This window comes from Melozone crissalis, unplaced genomic scaffold (assembly GCF_028551555.1).
Source record: "Melozone crissalis strain CALT ecotype California unplaced genomic scaffold, PUWL_Pcris_2 ptg000006l_1, whole genome shotgun sequence".
In the NCBI taxonomy this organism is placed as follows: Eukaryota; Metazoa; Chordata; class Aves; order Passeriformes; family Passerellidae; genus Melozone; species Melozone crissalis.
Window position 1 is genome coordinate 9468248 of NW_026535784.1, and position 1929 is coordinate 9470176.

Below are 1929 nucleotides of genomic sequence, written 5' to 3' on the forward strand. Positions count from 1 at the left end.
GCGCCCCGCGGAGCCGCATCGGCCCGCGGCGGGAGCCAATGGGCGGGCGGGGCGCGCGGGGGCTGCCCAATGGGAAGGCGCGGGGCCGGCGCTGTCGGGCGGCCGTGAGGGATGGCAGCGCCGCCGGCAGAAAAAGCGGAGGGCGGGCGGGGGCGGGACAGAGCGGGGCGGAGGCAGCGCCCGTGCCGCCAGGGACCCGCGGCGGCGCCCGGCGCAGCGCGGTGGCCCCGGTGGCCCCGGCCCTATGGGCGGGCGGGCCGGCAGTGGCGCAGAGAGGCTGCTCCCGCTGGCGCCCGCCCTCCCGGCGGCAGACCAGGGCCCGGCACCGGCGCGGCGGCGGCCGGCGATGCGGTCGCCCAGCTGAAGACGCGGCACGGTCCGCTGCTCGTCCGCGGGGCTTGCCCGTCGCCGGGCCATGTCCGTCCGCGGCGGCAACGCCCTGACGCCTTTTTCCATCCAAGCCATCCTCAACAAGAAGGAGGAGCGCGCCCGCCACGCGGCGGGGCGGCCGCCGCTCCCGGGGGCGGCCGGCGGCTGGCGGCTGTGCGGCGCCGCCGAGGACCCGCCGCTGCCCGCGCTCGTCGCCCGCGCCCCGGCCCCGCGGGCGCCGGCGGGCTGGGACTCGGACTCCGCGCTCAGCGAGGACCCCGAGGGCGAGCGGCGCTCCGAGGAGGAGGGCGCCGGTGGCAGCGCCCGCCCCGCAGAAGCCACGGGCGGGGGGCGGCCGGCGGAGGAGGAGGCGCAGCCCCCGGAGGCGGCGGAGCGGGACACCACCGGCCTCAGCGACAGCGAGATGTCGGCCGCCGTCTCAGGTAGGGGCGGCCCCGATGGCGGCTCCTCCGTGCCCGCGCGAGGAGGGCCCCGGAGGGCTGGGAATGGGAGGTGTCCGTGGCTCTCGCCGGCTCCCCGGAGTTGTGCGACAGGCTCGATTGTGCCGGGGGGGAGAGAAAACCCGAAACGCGTCCCGCGGGGCGAGGGAGGGCGGATCGGGGAGGGCCTTTGGCCCGGCGGAGCCCGCAGCTCGCCAGGGCGCCCGGCGCTTAAAGGAGAGCGAGAAGCCCTGGCTGCCGCCGGCGGCTGTCCCGGCGACGGGGCGGGCAGCGGCTCGGAGGGCTCTCCGCTCGCCCCGTCGCTGCGGACCGGCCGCATGGGGAGGGCCTGGCCGCCAGTGCGCGGGTGCCGCTGTCCCGGTGCCTGCCTGCCCTGACCGCCGTGCTCTCGCCCTGCCCGCAGATCGCAGCCCTCCGGAGGAAGAGGACGGAGCGGGCAAGTGCGGGAATCTGCTGCCGGGGGAGGAGGAGGCGGCGGCGGCTCCGAAGCCGCGGAAGAAGCGCTCCCGCGCAGCCTTTTCCCACGCGCAGGTCTTCGAGCTGGAGCGGCGCTTCAACCACCAGCGCTACTTGTCGGGGCCCGAGCGGGCCGACCTGGCCGCCTCGCTGAAGCTCACCGAGACGCAGGTGAAGATCTGGTTTCAGAACCGGCGCTACAAGACCAAGCGGCGGCAGATGGCCGCCGACCTCCTGGCCGCCGCCCCCGCCGCCAAGAAGGTGGCCGTCAAGGTGCTGGTGCGCGACGACCAGAGACAGTACCACCCTGGCGAGGTGCTGCGGCCGCCCTCGCTGCTCTCCCTGCAGCCATCCTACTACTACCCCTACTACTGCCTTCCCGGGTGGGCTCTGTCCACCTGCGCCGCAGCTGCCGGCACGCAGTGAGAGGCACACACACACAACCCCCGGCCCCGACACCCCCAGCATACACACTGGCAGCCAGGAAACCCATCTTCCCTCTGCCACCCCCCCATCCATCAATCCGTTCGCTCAGCTTCTCGAGTCCAGAGCCCCAGCTGCAGCTCTCAGTGCCTCGGACAGTATTTATTATTATTTTATTGTTATTTTTATTATTAATATTTTTGGATGGTTCCTCACCCTC

General features: G+C 74.1%; 1 protein-coding gene across 1 annotated transcript; it reads left to right on the plus strand.

Annotated features, from left to right (window-relative positions):
* Positions 1–415: 415 nt before the first annotated feature.
* Positions 416–1712, plus strand: NKX3-2 (NK3 homeobox 2). The gene is made up of 2 exons (XM_054295923.1): positions 416–812; positions 1234–1712. Exons 1-2 carry the CDS (start codon positions 416–418, stop codon positions 1710–1712), a joined length of 876 nt encoding a protein of 291 aa, XP_054151898.1.
* The last annotated feature ends 217 nt before the right edge of the window (positions 1713–1929 follow it).